The sequence below is a fragment of the Chelonia mydas genome, chromosome 2, assembly GCF_015237465.2.
Source record: "Chelonia mydas isolate rCheMyd1 chromosome 2, rCheMyd1.pri.v2, whole genome shotgun sequence".
NCBI classification, from domain to species: domain Eukaryota; kingdom Metazoa; phylum Chordata; order Testudines; family Cheloniidae; genus Chelonia; species Chelonia mydas.
The window spans coordinates 185232980-185253979 of record NC_057850.1 but is presented as its reverse complement, the minus strand read 5'-3'; the positions used below and the strand labels follow the sequence as shown (position 1 = coordinate 185253979).

The window sequence follows — 21000 nt, the reverse complement described above, 5'->3', positions numbered from 1 at the left end:
AAAAGTAGAAAATGGCCTTGCTCAGTGGGTTCGATTGTCTATATTTTTTTACAATTTGGAGTCCAGTGTTGATGTCAGTAGGATTGCTCAGAGTAGGAAACTCCTTGACAGTAAGTGTTTTCAGGATCACACTCTTGGTGTAGAATATTTAACATTCTAATGTTTTAATTTTAATATTCTTTCTCATCCTTCCACATCCAGGACAGTGATGTCAAGGCAATGGTCAGGTATTTGGAGAACGTCCTGAATAACAGCTCTCTAGGTGAGATGATGTCTCTTCTCCAGAACAAATAGTAATATTTACTAAAGTCTTCTGCAGTCTTTATGGTCTGCACTCAGCTCACTCCCTTTTCAATCCAACTGCTTTAAGGTGATTTTTATAAAAAGTGACCTTCTTTAAAATTGCCTCTTTTGTCAACTCCACAAAGCATCATATGCAACTGCACATAAAGCTGACATTGTTTTGCTATCATGTTGTGAAATGGACAGAAAGCATTATGGATAGTAAACTGAAGCATATACTGGTGGTGTACATAAGAAAAATTTTTGAAAACTAGATATCGGAAGACTTTCTCCTCCAAAGAAGAAAAATCTTTAAACCGGCCATATGTAAAGAAGCAGATTGTTTTCACTTAGGCCAAAAGGAGAGTGACCATGGAGTTCAGTTGTAAAGTGAAAGTTGTTAGGCATTAAAAAGTCTGAAGTGTCTTATTGCTCTCATTTTCCTAGAGTGGAGAAAAGATTTTGGTGCTTTAGGGATAAAACCCTGTTTTAAAATTTATTTTTAGAATGGACCAACTCTAGTCTGCTAAAGCTAATTAGCAATTTATCACAAGATATGAGAGAGAGAAAGAGAGAGAGGAGAAATATTGTGTCACATTGCCCAGATGAAAAATACTGCATTCGTGTATTTGTGACTGCAAGAAAAAGAAAAGAAAAATAACATGTTTCAAGTTACAGTATTTATGAGCTTCATGACATTACATGTGATTGGATATTTTCTTCCATTCCTCCTCCCTCATCAGTGATCTCAGCATTGTCAAGTGAATAAAATACAGATCTGGGAGTCTAGAGGCTAGTGTTCTATTTCTGGCTCTGCCATTGACTTGCTGTGAGACCTTGGGCAAGTCACTTTATCTGTGTGTCTCATATTCTGCTTCTGTAAAATGGGGATAATAAGACTTATCCTTGTAAAGAACTTCACAATTTTCAGATGAAAAGTGCAGTATAGCTGTTTAGTCTTATGCTAATTGTGCTCAAAATAAAGTAAGTGGGGCTATGTCCAATCAAAAATTGACAAAGACAAAATGTGGTAATTTGCTTTATATCATGTGAAAGGATTTATTTTTATAACCTTTACTAGAATTCTATAGATATGTCATAGATATGAGCCCATATTATAATGATAGAAAAGGCAATTAAAGTTCTTTTTTTTTTTAAATTCACCCAGGGTTGGAACGAAAACAATGTTTTCTTTAATATACAGTGTCACTCTTGGCAGATATGTAATAACAATTGATTCCTAAGGTTGCAAGATTTTAGCTCCAAAGTCTCTTTTTCAAATCCTAGTTATGAATTTTCAATTTCTTAGAAGTTAAAAGTAAAGTTTAAATGAGGGAAGAATATTAGGTTGAGACTGGCACTGTCGCTTGTCCTAAAGAACACAGGATACATTTTTATTTCTGCTCCTAATAGATCTGAGTAATGAAATTTAAGTTGTTGAAATATGTCTGACAAGTTCTGTGTTGAAGGTTAACACCGTTCTCCAGGCAGTGGTAATAACTAGATTTGTGTGATCTATTTTAAACAAATATAAGTGATAATGATGAAAGAGAAATCTGTTAATGTCTATTTTATCGTTATTTGCTCAATGTCCACTAAGGGTATTAAAAAATTTATTCTCTTAAGCAGAGGCAGCGCTAGCCCATTTGGAGCCATAAGCAGGAATATTTTGAGCGGCTACCCCCGCAGAACACATACTAAAAAAGCGAATAGGGGGCCCCATTGAGCTGGTCAGGGCCCTAAGCAATTGCTTAGTCTGCTTATGCCTAGAAACAGCTCTGCTCTTAAGCTCTTCAAATATAAAGCTACAAAGTTGCAGAGGAAACTACCATTTAACGTAAACTTACTATAGTTTCCATTCTATGGTATACATGCTAATTAGAAGAGTCCCTTAAATAAGATATTTCTTCTTTAGCTAGGTTGTGAAAACCAGAAATGTCAAGATTTCAATCCAAGGAAAACAAGTCTTATATCATAAACAGAAGTCATTAGTAAGGCTATAATTTAGTCATGGGTATTTTTAGTAAAAGTCATAGACAGGTCACGGGCAATAAACAAAAATTCATGGCCCAGGACCAGTCCATGACTTGACTTAGACCTTAGTCCATCCCATGCTTTGCTGCACATTGGGCTACCCACACTTGCCATCCTTGCCTGTCAACTGCCCATCTCTCCAAATCTTCCCATTTCAAGTTAAGGCGCTTGATGTCGTTTAGAACTGTTCGTTTCCATGTTATTCACGATCTTCCCTCTTTCTTCTTGCATTTTCTTGCTTCCATTCAAGGGCAGTATTTGGTAAGCACTTTTTCCATTCTCAGCACATCTCCCAGCCACAGATGTCTTCTTTTGTAGATTATTTGTGAGAGGATACCTTGTCCAGTCATTTTTCTGACTTCTTCCTTCATCTTCCTATCTCTATATGTTATTCTCAATATTCTTCTCAGACACTTGTGATGAAATGCATCCAGCTTTTGCATATCTTTCCTGGTAAGTTGCCATGTCTCACTGCTGTATGTTGTGATGGTGATAACAATTGCTTTTTACACATTCAGTTTTGTCTTGAGGGAGATGTTTTTGAGTCTTCCAAATGCAGCATTTGCCTTCCTGATTCTTCTTCTTGTTTCCTCGGAACTAGTACCATGTTGGCTGATAGTACTTCCAAGATACATAAAATTGTCCACCTTCTCCAGTTTCTCTTCTTCAATTTGATTTCTGTCCCTATGGTCCCCATTAACATGATTTTACATTTCTTTGCATTGTATCTCAAACCTCTCTTCTCCATTACTTCTTTTACTTGGTTTGTGCATTTTTGTAGTCCATTGGCATCTTCAGCAATAAGAGCGATGTCATCAGCAAAGTCTAGATCAAATAGCCTTGAATTGTTCCATTTTAGGCCATATGTATCACTGTTGCATTGTTCTAATGCATAGTCGATGACTAGCATAAACAAAAAGGGAGACAAGATGCACGCCTGTGCCTTACACCTGTCTTGATGCTGAATGGCTTACTCAATCCATTTTAATGTAGCATTTTGAATTGGTGTAGAATGCCTTCATAATGTTAGTTAATTTTATTGGAATTCCAATAAGTTCCACAATTTTCTGCATTGTTTCTCTGTTTACACTATCAAATGCCTTTTGAAAGCCCACAAAATTGATAGCAAGACTGCCTTGGAATTCAATTGTGTTTTCAATAATCCGTCTGAGGGTGAAAATAGCATCTGTGCATGATCTTCCTTGTCTAAATCCCAATTGTTGTTCATGTAGGATGGTATCCATCTTTCTTTTTGTTCTGTTCCCGAGGACTGCTGCTAATACTTTCCCTGTGACAGATAGAAATGTTACTCCCCTCCAATCTGAACAATTGTTTAGATCACCTTTCTTTGGTAACTTGATTCTGATACTGAGGGTCCATTCTTCCGGCACTTTCTCCTCTGTCCATATTTTGTTGCACAATGAACAGGGGTACTATATATCCCTGACTAAATCTTAGCTGGAGGTTAGGCGGGCTGCTGCTTGTGGGGGCGGGGGTCAGCAGCACAAGCTGCAAGGGGGCCATCAAGGTCAGCAGCACCAGCTGCCGGGGCCACTGAGCAGCAGCTGCTCCGGCCGCCCCTGGGGCTGCCCACCTGCTGCTGCTCCCACTGCCCTGGGACCACTGCTCAGGTCGTTCCCTGGGGCCACACCAGCAATGCCGGTGCAGCTGGCTGTGGGGCTGCCCGAGTGGCTCACTGCAGAGCCACTCCAGCAGCAGCCGGTGTGGCTGTCCCTGGGGCTGGCTGGTTGGATGGCTCTGGGGTCAGCCACACTGGCTGCTGCAGAAGTCATAGAGGTCGCAGGAAGTCATAGAATCCATGACTTCTGCAACCTCCGTGACAGACACGGAGCCCTAGTCATTAGAAATGAGAACCTCACATTTCACTTGGTTTTTTGTCATTTGGGCTTTTCATTTGGGATTTATAATGGGATTAAGTCGAATTGTTTCAGGAAGATTTTAAAATAAAAATATAAAATTTTTCTCTGGCAACTTTTTGTATGAGGTACCATTCCTTATATTACAGCTTCCTGTATTACATATTGTAACACATAAATAAAGCCTTTCACTGAAGTTAGAAAGTGGAATGTGAAAAATCAGGATCCACTTCAGTAAGATCGCTGATGCTGTGAGCAGCTACTAAGTACCATACTTGTCAAGAGTATTCAGAAGTATGCTGGAAGTATTCATACCAGAGTTAATATGTTTGTGTGTCACTGACACAATAATTAGAAATGGGATCCATGGCCTCCGCTCTTCTCACCACCATTTTCATTCTGTGAATTCTCTTCATTTGAATGTGGTCCCCGAGTCCATATGACTTTCGCAAAGCAGAATACCTAGGTCACGGGGTAACTTGCACACGACATGGCATTTACAGATTTGGCATGGATTTAATTTAATTAAACAAGAACCATGTGAAATTAAAGAGCTGTTCTAAAGTGCTATGAATTGTACAGAAATATCGGGAACTGATGCAGATTTTGTGCTGGTCAGAATCTACTGGGACACTTCCATTTTTAAAGCTATCATGAAGCAAAAATTTGCAGTTTCACATAGCTCTGTGGAGGTCTAACTAGCACATACCACCTTAAGTCAATAGAGGCAATGTTATTGGTGATGCATTAAGTATGCAATCTATTTTTCAGTGTATAAGTGGCTGTGAGTAGGGTTTTTTCAGTGTAAAAACTCAGTTTTAGTTTCAAAGGATGAAATTCTGACCCTTTTAAAGTCCGATTGACTTCACTGGGAATAAAGGGTTTTTACTGGGTCATTATGATTATACTAACAATTCAGTATAGTCCACTATTCGTTTTGGGTTGCCTGTACAGCTGCGTACAGGGTAAGTTTTTTGCATCAGACAGGACAGGGATGGAATCCTCTCTCCATGCTGTTTATATATTTAAAAAAAAAAAAGCCACAGGAATGAATTAAAATTTGGAAATGAAAGACCTAAGGAGTTCAGTCTGTTTAGTTTATAGAAGAAGGTTAGAGGAAGTTTGATCACTTTGTATTAGTAGCTGCAAAGGGCAAAGATATTTGATACTGGAGGGCTCTTTAATCTAGCAGGTAAGAGTATAACAAGATCCAATGGCTGGAAGTTGAAGCTAGAAAAATTCAAACTGAAAATAAGATGCAGATTTTTCAGTGAGGGTAATTAGCCATTGGGACAACTTACTAAAAGATGTGATAGAGAATCTATGAATGAAATAGAAGTATAAAATATATATATATATATATATATATATATATATATATATAAATATACTATAAAATGAAGCCTTTAAGCTTGGCTGTCTACAAGATATGCTCTAGCTCAACCACAAATTATGGGGCTGGAGGTAGGAATCGCTGTGTGAACTTCTCTGACCTATGTTAGGAAAGAGCTAATCACAATTGTCCCTTCAGGCCTTAAAATCTGTGAATAGATGTGGACCACAGGATCTGTTGCTGTGGAGATCCTCCAGTCCTTCGCCAGCCAGGGGAAGGAGGGGGAATGCTGGGGCCATAGAGGCTGCTGCTTGGTTACTTGAGGGCAGGAGAGGGTCTTCCCCCATTTTCCCTCTCCAGATGTCCCCAGCAATCAGGCTAGCTAGCTGGGCTGGATGCTGGGGAGGTCATTTGCCCCTAAAATAAATTTAGAAAGCTGTCATCTTATAGTTTTGAAATGTCTGTGCTCTGAATAGTTTATTTTACATTATCTGAAGAATCAACAGAGATTTCATTGTGTTAAATAAGTGTGCAATGATTGGCTATTCTCCTTTAGATAGTGGCCAAATAACTATCATTTAATGCTGATTTATGGGTGGATTACTCCTGGGGGAATTCTGCACCACTGCGCATGCACAGAATTTGTATTCCCTGCAGATTGCTTTCCCATCAGAAAGTCGTTTTTCTGGAGGGAAGCAAAGAAATGGGAAGCCACAAGAAGGGTCATGCGCCCCTCCCCAGCAGTATGTTTCAGGTGCCCAGGGCAGCTGGTAGAGAGGTAAATCACTGTGGGGCAGGAGGTGGGACTGGGGAAGACCTGGCTGGTGGCTCCTACCCTGTGCTTGGCTCAGCTGCTGTCAGACCCAACCCCAGATTTCTCCCCTGGCTGTGGGAAGCTCTGCAAACTCACTCCCTCCCCTACGCTTCCTGCACCCATCACTCCTCAGCTATAGAGGGAGGGATCACTGTACAGGGAGCTGTTCCCCAATCTGCCCAACCCCTGTGCATCCAGACCCCCTCATACCAGACCTTCATGCCAAGCCTCATGTCCCCCCGCACCCAGAACCCCCAGGGCGAGCCCCACTCCCACTGCAGCTGGGCCACCCTGATGAGCCACCCTCACCCAGATCCCCACCCTATGGAGTCTCAACCAGCTGCACCTGGATCCCCACTCCCCCAGTACCTGGATGCCACACTGAGCCGCCCCCCGACTCAGACCCTCTCTGCTGAGTTCTAGCCCCACCACACCCAGACCTCCTCCACTGAGCCCAAACCATCTTCACCTGAACCCCCCTGCAGAGTCCCATTACCGTTGCACCCAGAACCCCCCCCCCCCCCAAAAGCCCCTGTGCATCCAGATCACCCACTGAGCTGCTCACACTCAGATTGGTTTGAGAGGTTCTGTGTGGGGCACACCTGGATCCCCCAACACTGAGCCCCTCCACATTTAGATCATGCCTTCCTGAGCCTGCCTGCCTGCCCACACCTGGTGCACCTGGCATGGAGGAAGAGGGCCCTGGGGTGTTTTTGGGGCCAGCCCGGTCCTTGCACTCTGTCAGGATTGGGTGCAACCTCACCACTGGGTCTGTGCCCTGGGAGGGAGCTGCACAGTGATCTCCCACCTCTGTGCAGCCAATGGCCTATGCTCTCCAATGCCATACTGGAACCTCCACATTTATTTGAAAAAATTTGCAGAATTTTAAAATATTATGCACAGATTTTTTATTTTTTTGGCACAGAATTTTTAATTTTTTTGAGCAGAATGCCGTCAGGAGTAGTGAATAAACTGATCTGAACTAGATGCAAAATAGCGTGTGACTGCTTACAGAAAAATACCTCTGATGAAATAAATACCTTCTTTGAGGCCGGGGTTACCGAGCACCCTTGGAAAAGTCTGTGAGGATTGTTACACTAGCAGTACAAAAAGCTCTTCACCAACCTTAACTGAAACCCCATATTTAATTATAAGAGCCCCTTCCCAGGATACTCCAGCCTGATGCCCTTGCATCAGCTATACAATACCCATAAGATGTTGTTTAGTGGAGGGGATGATATTAGTTTGTGTTTTGAGACCAAGTTTTGTTTGGCCACTTGCCAACATGAAGAGAAGGCAAAGTAAGAATGGTTTATTTTGCATGAGTTCCCAGAAAGTCAAGAAGGATGTCTTTAATAAAGAAATGTCAGAGCAGAAGAAGCAAAAGTATTGGAGCAATAAATATGCCAGGACACTACTACAAGGAGAATATACTAGCTTCTTACCACAATGGTCTACCCTGCAATATTACTATTCGCTAGAATTTATCGGGCTGCCAGGCTTAATACGACTTTGTCTTAAGAAAAGTACCATTTGCGCCTTCTTTTTAAGCCACAGGTAGTCAGGACATCAGTTTTATCTCATATTTGAAATGTAGCAACAGCACTGAGGCCCGAAGCATCATACGAGGGCCTTGGTACAATACTGATTGAGAGCGAACAATGCCACCTACCAAGTCATCAGCATCATTTTGTGAGGCACCTGCAAAGTCCTGACCACTCCAACATTTCCTAGGCTTGGTCTACACTAGCAACTCATGTCAGCAGAACTACGTCACTCAGGGGTATGCAAAATCCACACCCCGGAGCGACTCAGTTATACTGACCTAAACTCCTGGTGTAGACACCACTATGTTGATGGGAGGGCTTTTCCCAGCGACATAGCTACCACCTCTTGGGGAGGTGGGTTAACTGCACTGATGGGAGAAGCGCTTCTGTCAGCAAAGGAAGCGTCTTCACTGAAGCGCTACGGCAGTACAGCTGCACCCTGTGCCGCCGCAGCCTTTTAAATGTAGCCAGGCCCTCAGTTTAAGGGCATGGCTACACTTGCAGATGTAGAGCGCTGTGAGTTAAACCCGCCTTCCGAGAGCACAGGAGGGAAAGCGCTGCAGTCTGTCCACACTGACAGGAACAAGCGCACTGGCGTGGCCGCCTTTGCGGCACTTGCAGTGGCATTTGGGAGCGGTGCATTATGGGCAGCTATCCCACAGAGCCCCTCTTCCCATTCTGGCGCTGTGGCTTGTGGGAAGGGGGCAGAGGGTGCGGGGCATTCTGGGTCCTGTCCCCTGTCCCAATGCCTTGTGATGCATTGGTTCGCATCCCAGCAATCCCTGTGCTTCCATCCACATTTGGTGCCATCTTTCAACATTTTTTGTACTGCGCGCTCTGTCTTTCCTTTCCATCTGCGGGAATGGAGCCCGAACTGCTGAGGAGTACGCTGACGAGTCTCGTTTGGCAGTCAAGTTATTCCTTTTGATCCAAAGTGACAGTGAGGGCTCCGACGATATCGACTCGAGTAACGCCTATGACACGAGTTTGCTTGTGGCATTCACGGACATGCTCACCACCGTGGAACGCCGCTTTTGGGCTGCGGAAACAAGCACTGGGTGGTGGGATCACATCGTCATGCACGTCTGGGATGACGAGCAGTGGCTGCAGAACTTTCGGATGAGAAAAGCCACTTTCATGGGACTGTGTGAGGAGCTCGCCCCCACCCTGCGGCGCAAGGCCACGAGACTGAGAGCTGCCCTGATGGTGGAGAAGCGGGTGGCTATGGCAATCTGGAAGCTGGCAACTCCAGATAGCTGCCGATCGGTCGCTAACCAGTTCGGAGTGGGGAAGTCGACCGTTGGAATCATGTTGATGCAAGTTTGCTGGGCTTGAATGCTGCATTACTTCATGCAACATGTCTTCCTTGCGTCTACGTGGCCTCTTTCTGATTCTTTGGAGTCTGTCGGCTGGTGATAACACAGACAGATGAGATCTCAAGGTTGTATCTGTAAAGGCAAAATGCAACACGTAACAGAGGCAGCATTGTTCACGCCAGACAGAGCAATGATTCCCCGCACTTAAGGGCAAGCACAGTCTACACAATAGTATAATTTGCCCGTCCCAAAGCGAGCGCACATAACCCACGGGAGCCCCAAAATGGTGATTAAGCACAGGGTCAAGCATGACTGATTGTTTCACGGCTGTACTGTCCTCTGGGTTTCTGTGCTTTGGGGAGAGGCAACAGTGGCAGGGGCCCCTATACTGAACACTGTCCCCACATTTTCCACAGGAGTTCATCCTGGAAGATATCTCACTGCTGAGGATGACTTGGGAAGCAAGAGAGGGTCTTCTACTGCAATGCGGCTTCCGCCTTGGCCCATATGCAGCTTGCCTGTGTGCAGCAATGGTCCCCCCGCCCCTCAGGGCACAGTGGCGCGGACAAGTTAGGCTTACTGGGACAAGGACCACAGTGGCTCTCGCGAGAAACCTGCGCAAGCGCATTGCCCAAGTTCTGGATGAGACCTTTGAAGAGATCACTGAAGCCGATTACCGCGATATGAGAGAGCACATAGACGCCCTATTCTGCATCTAGGCATGCATGCAGCCCTAACCCTCCTCACCCCAAGAGCTCACACCGAATAACTTCCTTCCCAAAATAAAAGCTGCTTACCGGGAACCTCCTCTGGTGTTTGTCCTTCCCCAAGCACCAGCCACCACGACTGGCTACCTTCATTCTGGCTTGAGAACAGCTCCTGGCTGCATGCATCTAGGGATTCCGGGGTGTCTTCCTCCGCCTCAGCACCCTCGCTCCCACTTTGCTCCTCCTCCTGCCTTGTTGAACTGGCCTATGAAGGGTACTAGGAGTGGAGGTGGGGTCGCCCCCAAGTATCACATCCAGCTCTTTGTAGAAACGGCAGGTCGTGGGGGCAGCACTGGAGCAGCTGTTTGCCTCGCGGGCTTTGCGGAAGGCATTCCACAGCTCCTTCACTTTAACCCTGCACTGCACTGCATCCCGGTTATGGCCCCTTTCCATCATGTCCCTTGATATGTGCCCGAAGGTATCGTAATTCCTACGGCTGGAGTGCAGCTGGGACTGGACAGCTTCCTCCCCCCAGACACTGATGAGGTCCAGCACCTCGCCATTGCTCCATACTGGGGATCGCGTGGTGGCATGGTCACCTGGAAAGATGCGCTGAGAGCACTCCACGCCTGGCTGAGCAAACAGGAAGGGGATTTTCAAAATTCCCAGAGAATTTAAAGGGTGGGTCTGATGGTTGGTCACCTGAGGGCAGGGCAGTAGAGTTCAAAGTGATGACCAGAGTGGCTAGAACAGGCATTGTGGGACATTTCTGGAGGCCGATCAGAGCACATTAATAGACCAGGGCATCCACAGTGGTGCCTCAGTGCTCCAGCGGAGGCGCATCAACTGTTATTCCACTCACCGACGTGGAGGTACCAGGAGCAGACCAACCGCGGAGTCAGAGCGCTCTACGTGCCTTGCCAGCGTGGACAGGTAGTGAGCTAGTGCGCCCAGGGCTCCTTTAATGCGCTGTAACTCGCAAGTGTAGCCAAGCCCCAAGAGATTGAATGATAACACAGTTGAAGTTGATAAGGGGCTTCTGTACACAGAGACATTCAGGGAAGTTAATCTGCATTAACTAAAGTTGTAAATTAAAAGTGGATTAGTTAAATTGCATTACGCCCCTGTGAGGACACTCTCATTCACAATTAAAATAACCTTAATTCAGTTTAGTTTGATTCAGTTGGGCATTGAATTTCACTAAACTGAATTAAGGTCACTTTAATTCTTAATGAGAGTGTTCACACAGAGTTTAATCCAGTGTATCAAATATACTTTAAACTCACACCGTTAGTTTATTCGAATCAGCTTTCCTCAATGTCTCCCTGTTGATAAACCCATTCATACACATGTTTGCATCATGCTTGACCAAGTTACTAGAAGAGCGTTTACATAGTTTTGCCCTGAAATTGAACCGCTACAAGCATAGAAACTTAGAGTGACATTTTTTTAACTAGCTGCGGTGCAAATTAATTGTTGACAAGAACCGAGCAAGTCATTTCTCACCATTTTAACTATAAGCACATAGACAAAACCTTGGGTACATAGTAATATTCAGGCACCAGACAAGTAGCTTGGGCTACTGAATGCAACCTCGCCTATCTGGTAAATGGCCTTCGGTAGTCTGTATTTCACCATCACCAGTGATTGTCTTAGTTTTCAGTGAAGGGTAGCTGACATTTTCTAAACCTGGAGGCTTGTGAGCTGTAACCTCACTTATAAAACATATCTCACTACTCCCACTCGTCTTATCCCCCCTCACTTCAATAACAACATGATTTTAGTGGCCAGTATCTCAAAAACTGCAAGAAACAAGGCTGGGCACCATCTGAATGCTCGTAATCCTATCGTTCAATGGTAAAGCATCAATTATTAATGCTCGTATCTTGTGAGTATAATGGCTGCTAATATATTATAACTGAAGTGAGAGTAAAGAAGAAACTGGATTTTAAAGCATGGGTGTTGTGTAATTGATTTTCCCCCCCCACCCCGGCTATTATTTTGGTTGCCATTGTATAGTAGTTACATAAAACCTCTCAGTTTCACAGAACATATAGAAATATTAATATTAATCCTGTGGCTGCTGTTTCCTTCTGCCTTCAAAGTCTGAGGGCTTGTCTACACTAACATTTAGTTCCTGGCAAGCTGGGGTGTGAATCTTGCCCGCTACGGTCTAACTGTTCATGTGCACCCCGTGCATTAACAGTCCTGCTAATGCACTTTGGTCTAGGCCTGTTTCAAAGACAGCTAGATCAAAACACTGTACTATGTATCAGCAGGGTGCCCATGGCAGGCTAGTGAGGGTAGATTCACTCCCAGCTTGCTGCGGTCTAATTGTTTGTGTAGACAAGACCTGAGATACCAATTGAAACCCAGGCTGCTACTGACATCATAAGGACAGGTTTCAGAGTAACAGCCGTGTTAGTCTGTATTCGTAAAAAGAAAAGGAGTACTTGTGGCACCTTAGAGACTAACCAGTTTATTTGAGCATGAGCTTTCGTGAGCTACAGCTCACTTCATCGGATGCATAGCATATCGTGGAAACTGCAGAAGACATTATATACACACAGAGACCATGAAACAAAACTTCCTCCCACCCCACTCTCCTACTGGTAACAGCTTATCTAAAGTGATCATCAAGTAGAGCCATTTCCAGCACATATCCAGGTTTTCTCACCCTTCCCCCCCACACACACACACATACAAACTCACTCTCCTGCTGGTAATGTGGTAATAGCCCATCCCTCTTTGAAACCTCTCTTTATAATGCGCATGATAATCAAGGTGGGTCATTTCCAGCACTAATCCAGGTTTTCTCACCCCCCCCCACATACACCCCCCTCCAAAAACCACACACACAAACTCACTCTCCTGCTGGCAATAGCTCATCTTACAATGTGCACAGCAATAATCCAAGTTTAACCAGAACGTCTTGGGGGGGATTTGTAGGAAAAAAACAAGGGGAGATAGGCTACCTTGCATAATGACTTAGCCACTCCCAGTCTCTATTCAAGCCCAAATTAATAGTATCCAATTTGCAAATGAATTCCAATTCAGCAGTTTCTCGCTGGAGTCTGGATTTGAAGTTTTTTTGCTTTAAGATAGCGACCCTCATGTCTGTGATTGCGTGACCAGAGAGATTGAAGTGTTCTCCGACTGGTTTATGAATGTTATAATTCTTGACATCTGATTTGTGTCCATTTATTCTTTTACGTAGAGACTGTCCAGTTTCACCAATGTACATGGCAGAGGGGCATTGCTGGAGAACACTTCAATCTCTCTGGTCACGCAATCACAGACATGAGGGTCGCTATCTTAAAGCAAAAAAACTTCAAATCCAGACTCCAGCGAGAAACTGCTGAATTGGAATTCATTTGCAAATTGGATACTATTAATTTGGGCTTGAATAGAGACTGGGAGTGGCTAAGTCATTATGCAAGGTAGCCTATCTCCCCTTGTTTTTTTCCTACAAATCCCCCCCAAGACGTTCTGGTTAAACTTGGATTATTGCTGTGCACATTGTAAGATGAGCTATTGCCAGCAGGAGAGTGAGTTTGTGTGTGTGGTTTTTGGAGGGGGGTGTATGTGGGGGGGGGGTGAGAAAACCTGGATTAGTGCTGGAAATGACCCACCTTGATTATCATGCGCATTATAAAGAGAGGTTTCAAAGAGGGATGGGCTATTACCACATTACCAGCAGGAGAGTGAGTTTGTATGTGTGTGTGGGGGGGGGGGGGAAGGGTGAGAAAACCTGGATATGTGCTGGAAATGGCTCTACTTGATGATCACTTTAGATAAGCTGTTACCAGTAGGAGAGTGGGGTGGGAGGAAGTTTTGTTTCATGGTCTCTGTGTGTATATAATGTCTTCTGCAGTTTCCACGATATGCTATGCATCCGATGAAGTGAGCTGTAGCTCACGAAAGCTCATGCTCAAATAAACTGGTTAGTCTCTAAGGTGCCACAAGTACTCCTTGACATCATAAGGATTTCCTCTTTCCAGATACAGGGGGAGCTATAGCAACCCCACAGCATTTCTGACTCTATGGGACAAAATTTGCTTGATTGTCATGCTCCATTATATAGAGAGCACAGGTCTAAGCTTGAAAGGCATAAAAAAGACCACAGGTCAAAGTGTGGCTGGCCATTCATAGGTGAGGGAGAAGTAAAGGGGTCTGCTAGTGTACCTAGGCAAGAGAGAGCCATTATTTGGAGGGGGTTGAACAGCCTGAAGCTCTAGCAGCCCCAAGAGGTGTGTTTGGGTTAAGTAGAGGTGGCTCCATGGTCTCTCCTCTTCTGTACGTCGGACACTGTCAGAGGGGTGCTGGCTATATTTTATGAAAGATGCGTCAAGAGCTGCAGCCCTGCACCTTCCTCCATGCCCCAGAAGGTATTATGCCTTGCTTTGTCATAACAACCTCTTCATAGCAGTCAGGCAGCCTTCCTCTTACCCATCACCCTGAGCAGCGCTGTCTCTTGACCCTTTCTAAAAGGGCTGGAGCTAGTCTTATTCTGACACCGGCTCTTTCAGCTACACTCCTAAAATCACTGGGGAGCTCACAACGCCCCTGTGCAGTAGGTAAATGGTGAATACTGCGGAAATCCCTTCACCTACAACAGCAGAAGTCTGATGTTGTAAGCACAACACTGAAACCTTAGTACACGATCAAGCCAAAGGAGGAACTTGGCTGTCAGAAGGATCTTGTTCCTATAAATAAATACAAGGAAAGTGAACGAAACAGAAAACGAGTCTAAGTAGATTTCTTTTTGTTGAATAGTTTCTCTGTCCCAGTTTTTTCCCATGTGAAAGACCTTTTTGTGTAATACAATGGTTGGATGACAATTATTGTAAACTGTAAATCTGCTTATCCCTCTGAACTGAGTTGTCTCAATGTGCATATAATAATCTAATTTATCTTTAATACAGCAATACCGTGTGACAATGGTGAATTATCTTCCGTTTTCTGATTGCCCTTGAATATTGTCCTGAATCTGCAGCACTACTGATGAGATAAAGGTGAATAAGGTTGAGTGTCTGTGCATTGATTTGTAGGTTCTGGGACTGTCACCAGCGTGGCTCCAGTAGTGCCCCAGGGATCGAGAGCAATCAACAACACCATGGCTGAGACCAAGCTGAAACGCATGAGGGAGTAAGTAGCTCATATCTGTCTATGAAAGCAATACTTGGACCAAGTTGAAATGCATGAGGGAGTAAGTAGCATATATATCTATGAAAGCAATACTTAGACCAAGTTGACAGTTTTGAATGACGACAGGATAAAGGGGGGGGTGGGGAAAGAGAGATTAGAAAAGAGAGATTGTGAAATGGATCCCAGAATGTTCATTACAATGGAACGCTCGTCTGCACCAGTTGAGGGAAGGCTTAACTGTTGCTTCTGAACGGTTCCCCTGTAATCGGCACAATCCCTGTCAGCCTTTCCAGGAGCGTACTGTGTCTTCATAGCTTTCTGTGTTGTTCTGAACTTCCCCTTTTTTATCATCTCAACACAAACCCCATAAATCAGCAGCAGATGTTCATGTTGTGTTCTTTCCCTCACCTGCCCTTTGGCCTTTATTCCGTCATTCCTGCAAAGGATTTTTTCCGATGGTCTTGTACCAGTTAAATAAGAATAGTAGTGCTGTAAGCTGGGATTTTCAAAGAAGACTAAGGAAGATAGGCATCAAACTCCCCCTGAAACTCCATTAGGCTCCTTTGAAAATGGCTCCTTTGAAAATCTCAGCTGTAATAAATAATTATTTCACTTCCTTAATAGAACAGATATCTGTAGTTTCTCTTCTAATTATATATATATTAATACAGCTCATGCCTATTACAGTAATTAGAGTATTATTATTAGTAACTATGTCAGGTTTACTGTACTTCTAGCTAGATAGTGACCTATTAGTTATGATGCTCTATCAGAACTGAAGTACAGCGTTACAACATTTCAGCTGATCTTAAATTGTGAGTTCTTCCAGACAAGGACACTGTTTTCCTGTGTGTGCAGACAGTGCCTAGCACATTCTGTGTGTTACCAAAATACAAATAATAAGCACAAATTATTAGCAATAGTAATTTAATTGAAACCTCTACAGAAAAAGAACCCAACATTATAGCACTGATGCACTACTCAAAACACTCTGCTACACTAAAATGCCCAGTAGAGATGGGCCCAAGAGAAGTAGCTACCAAATATCTGTCTTACTGATGGTCACCCTGAACCAGCTGAGGCTATTCCGTTTTACAGAAGTCCTAAATGTACCATCTCCCTAGGATTTCACTTCCTGGATTGGCCATAGCACTGAGGTCACGCAGCGTTGGCCAATCTGATTCTTGTCAGTACCACTTTCATGGAGAGCACTTTTGAAAGAGACACTGTGCATCATGTGCCCAGTGGTTCAGAGGTGAGTTTGGTTACACAAAATACCCAATAACCTTGCAGCTTTCACCCTGCAGGCAAATGGAGTTACAGGATAAATCTGCACCATTAAAGGCATCTTTATATGTCTTTAGACGTCTTTCATTTCCAGCTGAAAAAAATAGAGTTCTGCCAAATTACTCTCTGTGCAGGACACCAGACAAAACTTACAGCTTGTAGACCAGGTTTTCATTATCTGTGCTGCTTGCTGGGGTCAGCTTTTGGACCATGGTCTTGCTAAGCTATTTAAAAATAAAGTTGCATTTTCCAACAAACAATGTTTGTCAGTTTCCATGGGCTGCTGAGCCAGACCATGTGTAATGTAAATTATTTCTTGGCACCCAGAAACTTGTAGGATGGGCTCCTTATGTAAGTTAAAAATCATGACAGAAATGTTAGGAGAGTGCTAGGCTATACTAGCTTGAAAACATGTCCCAGAAATATTTTAATAAATACACATATTTTGGTGAAAACCCTGGTTTAACATGTTGAGAATGATGGGTTGTTTTTTTTTTTACACTGTGGTCCCTTTATGCTTTTTTAGTTTTTTGTAAACTAAAACTTAAACTTGTAAAACTTTTTTTTTAGTTTTTCGTAAACTAAAATCAGAACCTATTTTTGTAAGTCAAAGTAACCACTTAATTATGTAAGCATGCACAGAATTTGTCTGTGGTTAGAGCGCTCTAGGGCCCTTTGTCCATCGTATGCTGTGCACCATGCCACTGTCCGAACATGCAAAGGTGAGGCAGTGTGTTAATTGCAAGAAAATGGGGCTGGAAGTTGAGGTGGAAGAAAAAGGCTGATAAGCAGCACATATGCAAACACACACCCCCGGGGATCACAGCAACCTCCCATGTGTTAACAATGCATGCTTAGAGTACTGTTGTGGGGGCATACAAAGCAGGGTGGGTGAATAGGAGTGTGTGTCTGGCCAGAAGGGGACCATCAAGTATCAGCTGTTCTGTGCTCCCCTAAAAAACCCCAGCATATAATGCATTGCAAATCTGTGCAAGTCAATGCTGCTTAGAGCAAGATTAATATAATTCAGAGGTATATTGTTCAGTTTCAGTCAGAAAATTGCAACTCTACAAACCTTACTGTAGGGCCTTCCGGTTGACAGGCTCCAATAAAAGAGAGAGATTGTATATTTTGCCATCATAAAATCTCAGTCGGTCAAGAGTGCTCTTTGGGACATAGAAGGTAAGATCAATAAGGATGGAATGGAAGTGCGGTGGAATCCTTGTAACTGGTACATTTTTATGGAACCAGAAGCATGCCAATTAATGATTGTTCCCATTATCTACTTTGTGCTGAGAGATACTCTTTTATTTTATGAAGTGCTTTAAAGGTAAGCATTGTACACGACAAACAGTACAAATTACATTAATGAAAGAAACGCATTTAGTCAACAGAGGGTGAAACAGCAAAAAGCGTGTGGTGGCAAATTTTAATTGACATCTGTAAATAATGTGAATGGGGTTGCAGACAACAGCAGGCAGGACAGTCAGTGGAATAGATGTCATGTATTCATTGTTTGGAGTCGTTACTAAGTATTTCTGTGGCTCCGTTCCCTGGCAGTGCATAGACATGCAGTTTATCAGGGTACTAATATAAGCAGATTCGGCTCTATTGGTGCACAGGGATTTTTGTAGTGTATTCATAATTAGAGGATGTCAGGAGATGGTGCTAAAAGAACATCTTACAGGAATGTAGAATGAGGTCATTGAGCTTTTTGAATATAATAACTCAGATACCCAGCTGCAGTTTGCCATATTTAGGGAAACTAATTTCCTTCTCTGAGTGATTGGCTACATGGATTCAACTCATGGCGCGCATGCATCCCAGACACTTAAGATTGGGATCTTTTGGTCAGCAGTGTCTGTTGAGGCCACACCTGCACCCTCCAATGGTCTTGCATCACCCCTCGAAAGGACTTGAAGGACAGAGTGGAGCTAACTGTTCCTTAGTACCTTCTTACCGCCATGGCAATGAGACAGAACAGAGAGAGCCGTGTCACTGTCTCTTGCACTTGTGCTCATTAAAATGAATTTGTTGGTATATAGTCACCCTAGCAGTGTTGTTCGTAGTTAGTTAGGATAATAGTTTTATTAGGTTTTACTTTAAGTGAACTTTTTTCCTAATGTTTGTTTACCTGGAAGCGGGTGGGCAGCTTCATGGTTCAATGAAAATCTCCTGGGTCTCAGTGTTGTTCATCTTGTAAGGCGGCTGTATCCCTCACTGATGGACACTCAAAATGTTTGTTTGGTATCAGTGAGGGGCATATTGCTGAGAAAGGTTCTGTTTGTCATTCATTCTTCAAACAAACTTTATTAGTGAAGGATTCTTTTTAAAAAATATTTATTTATTTATTTATTTATTTTTGGACAAATCAATGAGACCTGCTTCAGATCCAGGCTAACAAACCCCTTCTGGCTCTGAGTAATCCGCCACTGAAAATGCCCCAGCAGGCACCTGCTCTGGGCTAACCTCCAGGGCTCCTGCTTCCTCACTAAAGCATTCCTCAGGTGCTCCTCCCATCAAGTCTTTGGGCTTATCTTCTCTACCAGGGTAAATCAACCTAAGTTACGCTACTCCAGCTACATGAATAACGTAGCTGAAGTTGACTTAGCTTATGGCGATTTACCCCGGTGTCTTCACTGAGCTGCAGTGACGGGAGACGCCCTCCGGTCGACTTACCTTACTCCTCTCAGAGAGGTGGAGTACGGGGGTCGACCAGAAAGCGCTCTGCCCTCAGTTTAGTGGGTTTTTACTAGACCTGCTAAATTGACATCTGCTGCATCGATTGTAACAGTCCCACGTAGTGAAGATAAGCCCTTCCTCTGCAGCCAAAAGTAATAGGACACAGCACTGTTCCTCTAAGGAGCACAGGTAGGGTACAGCAAATCAGGGTGACCTCCCCAGGCCCCATGCTTTTGGGGGCTCCGTGCTTCGTGAGGAGGCAGGCAGGGAGGTGAGGCGGGGGGCGGGCAGGCAAGGGGGCAATTGAAATACCATCATCCCCCTCCCCCTAGTGCCTGCTGGTGGGCCCTGCCAATCAGCGCCTCCTCCTCCCTCCCAGCACCTTCTGCCGATCATCTGTTTTGCTGCGATTGGAGGTGCTGGGGGGGGAGAGGAGCGAGGGCACAGCCTGCTCGGCGGAAGGGGCAGAACTGGGCGGGGAAGAAGCGGGATGGGGGCAGGAAGAGGCAGAATGGGGGCGGGGCAGGGGTGGGGAGAGGTGGAGTGGGTGCAGGTCCTGGGCAGAGCTGGCAGGGAGCACTCCCTGGCAGATAGAAACTCGGCGCCTATGTCCTGGGCCCCGCATCCCCCTAGGGATGGCCCTGAGCACAGGTGTAGGTCTCCATCCCAGGGACCTAGCAAAAAAAGAGGAAAACATCTCCTCTTCCCACTTTAAATGAAGGTAGCTCAAGGCCTGACTTAGGCCCCTCTGGCACCCATAGTGATGCCAATCCCATGCTTCAGTACCATCTAAACATCAGTCACAAGCTGCCTTTGGTACAGAGTCTGGACTGCCCCCGTGTTCTCAGTGCTGGCAGTGGGATGCCAATTCCTTTGGTATTGTCCACATTGGCACCTTTTCCAATTTGTTACTCTTGATACTCAGAAGTTTATAGCACTGGGCGGTTTAACTGTTTCAGCCCTGCTGGAGTCCCCTTTATCGTTTTTCACAGTGAAGATATCTTCAGTGGGGGTGGAGGTGAAGGGGGAGCAATCAACAAAGTCTTTTGTCGTGTGATGTTCCACAATAGTTCATCTGGTGTTGAGACGTGCAAGAGAATTCCTCCCAACAGCTGAATTTGCAACTCAAAGCAGAAGAGGGAAGAACAAAAAGTCCTAGAAAGGAGGAACTGTATCTTTTATGCTGGTTGGACTCTGAGGGGGCAAGGATTACCAAGCATAAGCAAAAGATCCCCAGTACTTGCCAGGGTTAGCCCTAAAGAACACCTAGAACTTGCTTACTATAGAAGCTTCTATTAGTTTTGGAAAATTAAAATTGGAACTCATTTGTGTGTATGTCTTTACTTGCTTTAACCTTGTAAATGACTCTCTTATTTCCTTTTCCTAGTTAATACATCTTTAGATAGTTTATTATAGGATTGGCTACAAGTGTTGTCCTTTGCATGAGATCTAAGGTGCAATTGACCTGGGATAAGTGACTGGTCCTTTGGGACTGGGAATAACTAGAATATTATTGTGATTTTTGATGTAAGGGACCATCTGTCACATAGGCAAGTTTACCTGGGTGGCAACACAGACTGGAGTACCCAAGAGGACTGTCTGTGACTCCATGTTAAGGCTGTTATAGTGCTTGAGGAGTTTACACTTGATACTTGGTTGCTGAAATCTAAGTATAGAACACAATCCATTTGCATTTTGTGCCCTGCTTCTTAACAGTCTGCCCTGAGGTTGGTACCCATGCTCTTGAACTGCTACAGGACAGCTTGACAACCAGCCATAGCAAAGACCCTCCAAACTGCCTAGAGACAAACAGAAGTTTCATTGGAGAAGGCCGCCGTCTTCTTCTACTGCGACTTCAATGAGACAGACACCAGCTTCAAAACAGTTTGGTGGTTGTGCTGAGAGTTGTTGGGAATGCCATTAGGAGATCAGTCGATTTATTTTGGGGGAGGTTGGAACAGCATTACCACTGA

General features: G+C 44.3%; 1 protein-coding gene and 1 long non-coding RNA gene across 7 annotated transcripts in view; one reads left to right on the top strand and one right to left on the bottom strand.

The window, feature by feature from the left end:
• NEK11 (NIMA related kinase 11) overlaps window positions 1-21000 on the top strand; it is a 165052-nt gene that overhangs the window by 119543 nt on the left and 24509 nt on the right. For 4 of the 6 annotated variants that reach the window (XM_043540837.1, XM_043540836.1, XM_007064332.4 and 1 more), the window contains exons 14-15: window positions 202-262; window positions 14962-15058. In XM_043540837.1, the coding sequence (XP_043396772.1) occupies window positions 202-262; window positions 14962-15058 (158 nt within the window). Of the gene's footprint in view, window positions 1-201; window positions 1216-14961; window positions 15059-16182; window positions 16314-21000 lie in introns of those variants that run through there. The other 2 variants (XM_043540839.1, XM_043540840.1) reach the window with 2 other exon arrangements.
• On the bottom strand, window positions 9295-10057 carry LOC122464669. Its single transcript, XR_006288929.1, has 2 exons — window positions 10001-10057; window positions 9295-9335 (listed from the first exon to the last, which is right to left on the bottom strand). It is a non-coding gene; the product is annotated as an uncharacterized LOC122464669 (long non-coding RNA).